General features: G+C 47.3%; 2 protein-coding genes across 2 annotated transcripts in view; one reads left to right on the top strand and one right to left on the bottom strand.

The window, feature by feature from the left end:
* Positions 1 to 642, bottom strand: part of FOMMEDRAFT_80943 (uncharacterized protein) — a gene marked incomplete at both ends in the record, with an annotated part of 1,128 nt that extends 486 nt beyond the window's left edge. The window contains one exon of the mRNA XM_007264880.1: positions 516 to 642. Coding sequence (XP_007264942.1) covers positions 516 to 642 — 127 coding nt within the window. The remainder of the gene's footprint in view (positions 1 to 515) is intronic.
* A 621-nt stretch (positions 643 to 1,263) lies between these two features.
* Positions 1,264 to 2,529, top strand: FOMMEDRAFT_154362 (uncharacterized protein; the record flags this gene model as incomplete). Its single annotated transcript, XM_007264881.1, has 5 exons — positions 1,264 to 1,286; positions 1,353 to 1,595; positions 1,652 to 1,756; positions 2,006 to 2,079; positions 2,147 to 2,529. The coding sequence occupies 5 exons, from the start codon at positions 1,264 to 1,266 to the stop codon at positions 2,527 to 2,529; spliced, it is 828 nt and encodes a 275-aa protein (XP_007264943.1).
* Between the last annotated feature and the right edge of the window lie 2,833 nt (positions 2,530 to 5,362).

Genomic DNA, 5,362 nt, shown 5'->3' on the forward strand with positions numbered 1-5,362 from the left:
TTTGTGTCAGCTCTATGCTGCACTCATATACAGTAGTCCAGCTAATCGTCGCAAGGATTTTGCAAACCTTTGCCGGAAAGGCCCAAGGCTTGTTGCTTTTGAATTTCGGGTCTATGCCGTTTGCAGCTTGCTCTGTTTATGGTGCTGAAGGCATCATTACAGACATTGATGGAGCTGGAGGTTGAGGGTTTGGACGAATTGGAGAAATGTATACTTATGTTCAACAGCCAGAGTATACATGCGAACTACGGCTGTCTGAACGACCTCCGAGAGACGCATAATGGTTCCGACGTTCCGGATCTTCCTGCTTGCTAGAACAAATTCGTGACTGTGAGGACCATGTCACCAAATCAAACTTGAACATACCATTATCAATTGTCTGCTCTCGAGATTCAGAAGTATTTCTCTTCCTATATGGAACTCCCATCTTTGCATGTGCTAAGCACAACAACAATAACAACACATAAACATAACTTAGTTTAACCTCAACTTCACGAACTCCAACTGTTACTCACTTGCACCCTGCCCTACAAACGACCCCTGCACAATCGCCGCGCCACTCGACGACTCGCCAAACACAACTTCAGACACAATCGCATTCTCCTCAACGACCGCCCCGCAACCAACACAGAAACCGTTGCCTCCCGCTGCATCGTATTCTATGTGATCGTTCCACCACAGTCACCACACACCGTCTGTTCGAATTCATTTCAGCATTGTCATTCACAAGTAAAAGAAGCTTTGAGGGAAGTATACCATTTTCAGTCAATAAAAATTTAATAAAGATAAGCTGGGGTATCTGAGAGAACAGAGGGAGAAGGAGATGTGATAAAGTCGGTGTATGCGTGGGAAACACCTAACGCATTTTGATTCAGCTGCCACTTCGCCAAACTTTAACATTAACTCGTCCCTTTCCTTCTACTACACAAAAAGAACACTATTAACGTTTTTTGAGGATTAACGTTGGCCCCTGATGGCCCACCAGTCAAGACTAACAAAGGCAAAAACAAGCTCGAGTAATAAACGCGAACGGTAGTTTTTTCTCTCAGTTCTCACCGTTCCGAAGTAACTTGCTTACGTTGACGAACCAGTCTTCAATCGATTTCGGCTGCATCCGCTGCAAAATACTTCAAAAGCCTCGCGTGGAAGTTCATAGATCGATATCGCTACCAGTGTACCGTTAAAAATTGCTCTGGGGTGGTGTTTTTGCGATGTTTCTCGTAAACATCCATCTTTGGCTTCTCAGTGAAGCCCACTGAAACAATGAACGTTCAATCCATTCATTCGTAAGTCCACTTTCCATTCGCATCCTAGTTGAACACGTTAATAAGGATTTAGGATGAGCGTGGCAGCGTGCTAGAGCTCTTCAAGTCATCCTCTCTGCCACTATTCAAGGGCGACCCCACCTCGTTCTTGTCTCTGACTGGTCCAAAACCAGCGCTAGCCGATTGCGTACTTGACGAAAAATCGGAATTCTGCAAACCTGGTAACTTGCTGAGCTGTTGTGCAAGACCTTCCATCCGGTTGGATCTTAAACTCGGTTCCATGATTCACCATGTGGTAGGCTTCAGTGATTTCGCGAAATCGCCTTGTCGGTGAGCGACGTCAGCAACAGGATTAGCATATTATCGTACTGAATTCATTTTATCAGTTCGAATGCTTATGAGTTTCCAATAATTTTCGCATTCATCGTGACCGTAGCCTGCTTCGGTAGTGAAGAGTTCCCTTGCGGCATTGAAACAAAGCGAGTCCATCTGTGAGTGGCATTTCATTCCCTATCCCGGTAGTGTGTTTATTAAATATGAATAGAAGAGTGCACACCAGATGTTTTTGACCAATCTCCTCACCTTCTGCGGAAGTGTACGGATCTTCTCAATTGGGGAATTTGTGCGATGGCTGAGACTCTCTACTGTTGCCTCGTGCATAATCTTGGTCGTCGTTTCTGAAGGGCACTTCGACCAACCGGATTATGAGGAAGCTTGACTGATCTCGAAATATCAGCAAGCCAAAAGCTGACGCCGAATTGGGCATCGCTTTTATATAATTACATGGAGAAGGATGCCATTGGCCGTACAGGAAGTGCGAAACAGAAAGAAAACAAAAGAGGAAACAAGAGATACAAATACAGAAACGAGTACAAGTACAGAGCAGGTGGAGGACAAGAACTGCTGGTGGAAAGTCGAGGAAGGACTTTGGGGTGCAGTCGCGGAAAGCAGAGACAAACGTGCCGAAAGTGATGAAGGGCTATCGCCGACGTTGTTGTGCAGACGCCTGGCAATCGTTCAACTCGCCATTGCATCGGAGGATACTGTCGAGTTGCTGATATGCACCTCGGAAGACTCGGATAAATTGCGGATAGTGTTGGAGAGGCATTATCTAGCATGGAGCAGACGCTCTGCTGACGATGGTCGATTTCGAAGTCCACGGACGCGTCACCGGCACCGGACTAACAAGAAGACAGACACAATAAGCCAGGAGGACGAGCAGGCCGACTTTGTGGTTCGTTACCGTAATCGAGGTGTGGAATGATCTCTTGATCGTACGCATTTTCCTCTGGACGGCTGTCGAGATGAACGATAAAAATACGAGACCTCTAGGCTTGGTTGGATACGTTCGTGACGCTCAAGGCTGTATGGAACCGCTTCTTTTGGTGACATCCATACGAACTATCTAGCGCTGTCTGTCTCCTCATCACTCTGGGGAGTTGACAATCGTGATACGGAGTGTGATGGAGGAAGAGATGGAGGGCTGGGAGCCCTGGACCTTCTTCCGTCACCAGGGATGAAGGAATCCGAAACATATTCACCAATCTCGTCCTCGTCCTCACCCTCATCCAGAACGTCCATCAATTCGTCCGGTGGCTCCGCTTCCTCCATCGTTCCCGGAAGAACGATCACAAGGGATCTATCAAACGATTGGACGTCCACTGATTGGGCCCGTGGCGTTCCTACGGGCGTTGAGCCGACCGATTCGTTTCTATCCCTATGGGACCCGTCACGTCCAGTCGTCAGCTCTGGCGTACTCCGGTTACTGTCAAATCGGAATGTGTCCTCGGTTGCCAGTTCATATTCTGGCATCAGCAGACTCCAATCCCGAGGCGGAGGAGTATCCCAGAGGAAATCCTCCTCTTCATCTTCTGTTTTTATGAGAGTGAAGTCTACCTCATTTTCTAGTGTATCCTCTAAAGTCGGTCGTTCTGATGCACGATCTGGAGATGGCGACCTCGTCGTCCTGTTTCCCTCGTCGCTTCCCTCGTTTGCGGGATCTGCGGGGGAGACGATGCTGCGCGATCGCAGCTGACGGACGTTGGTTGCACCAATCATGTTGTCCAACGACATTGAACGTGCGTTGGATAGCCCCGCAACGGCCTCCTCACTAATACGCCGCCTCTTCATTCGCCTTGCCTCGTCTTCTTCGCCATCGACGCCCTCGATTGGGCGCTTGCCGCCTACCCGGACAGCACGACCCTGGGCAGTCGCCCTTCTAGTTTTTCTGCGGGTCCACCCATGCCCGCGCTTCTTGCGAGCTTTCGGCCTGGGAGGGAGTGGGAAGGAAGCATTCGGAAGGTCTGGACTTATGTCAGCTCAATGCTGCATTTATGTATGGTGGTCTAACTTACCTTCACGAGAATTTTGCGGACTTACGGTGGAAGATCCCGAGGCCTGTGGCTGGCTATCAAGGACCTCGGCTGGAATAGATATTTCAATGAGGAACTTTGAACTGGAATGAAGAGGGAGACTTACCATTTCTTTTACGTTTCTTTTCGACGACATGCGCAGCTTGCTGTGTCTGCGTGTTGGAGGACGTCGATCCTGTCAAGGAGGACTGGTCCTCTCTAGTAATGACTGCTTGTTGAGCACCGTCGCTAACTGTGCCAGTGCTAAAGGCATTGCCATGGATGTTGGCGGAGCCTTCAGCTTCGTTGCTAAAGACGACGGTGCTCTCGCTTCTGGTTGTCCGTACATTGCGCGAATGTCTCGCATATGTCAACGATGTCCCATTGCTGGTTTCTCCAGTACTAGTGGCCTGTATGTTCGCACGTTGTCTTTGCATCGCGCGAGTGAGAACCATCGTGTTCTATTGTATATGTGACACACTGACGGGTGAAGTCGTTCCGAGGAATGGTTGTTGTATGTGGGAAGTGGGGGTGTGCGGAGAGTGGGGGGGTGTGCGCTGAGTTGGTTGACTTTGACAGCCACGCTCTTTATATGCTTTCACGATATGGTCTGAGCGCCATCAAGACACATCAGTACAAATCTAACCATCTTCGTTATCCATTGTCTTCTAGGCCTAATCATCGCTTATTTTTCAATGGCGGTTATTCCCGAGGCCACGATCGGTGAATATTGAAGGAAATGTAGTGCAATTTTTTGACATGCATAGTCTGGTTATATTTTTCTTTTCTTCTTCTCTTGGACTGCCTCGTGCTTTACCCTGATCCTTTGGAGAAGAATGGAAGGAAGGGGGGTGGGGTGGGGGAGTTACGGATTGATGGATTGGATTATCTGCAGTTTGCATGACTCTTGTTCTTTCGTAGCCGAACTGTCGAGTCTGAGGTATGCTTCTGGTCAGGAGATACTGTCGTAAGATCTGGACCTTGAACAATACAATTGTACTTCTCCCTCTTTTGACTCCTCGAACGATCTAGGGTTATGGCGCCGAGGACTCGTACGGCAACTATTTGTTTTGGCTTTATCCATAGATTTTTCTTTAGTTAGAAAGTACTTCCGTTTGACGTTGAGGAGTCTGTCAGCAATTGCTTGTGAATGGCATGGAAGTCCCTTGATGCCTTCTCTTAATCTGGGCACTCCTGACTCATTGTCCAAAAGGAATAAGGATCTTGTACACGGACTAAGCGCAACGCTTGAGCCTCGTGTTTTGACATTCAATATATTCCTTTTTCAACAGTGAAAAATAAGAAACTCCCGGTTCATCCTCTGTCTTTGACTCATTCCCCTCTTTTTACTGCTAAGAAATTTATGCCAACAGGCGAATAACGATCTACTGGAAGGGGAAACTGGACAGGAAAGCGGGATCAGTGCACCAAACGGATATCGCGCTCATTCTATATTTAGAAGTTCACTTTTGGTGGCTCAAAAGCGTGGGAAGAGAAGTTGCTTCCTCATGCTTCGTATCGATTTTTACGCTGTGGTATGTTGAACAGTGATAAGTATATCAGATATTTTATGTTTCGTATACACTGCTAGAAATATTTATGTGGGGAGTAATTGCCTGTTTGCCCTTATTTCATCTCCCCTCAAAGTAATTACTGCCTTTTTCATAAGTATTGTCACACTTGATGATTCATCATTTTTTGTCACAAAAGTAAACAAAACAAAAAATAGCTGTTTCTCACTCAATT

The sequence above is a fragment of the Fomitiporia mediterranea genome (assembly GCF_000271605.1).
Source record: "Fomitiporia mediterranea MF3/22 unplaced genomic scaffold FOMMEscaffold_4, whole genome shotgun sequence".
Lineage (NCBI taxonomy): Eukaryota > Fungi > Basidiomycota > Agaricomycetes > Hymenochaetales > Hymenochaetaceae > Fomitiporia > Fomitiporia mediterranea.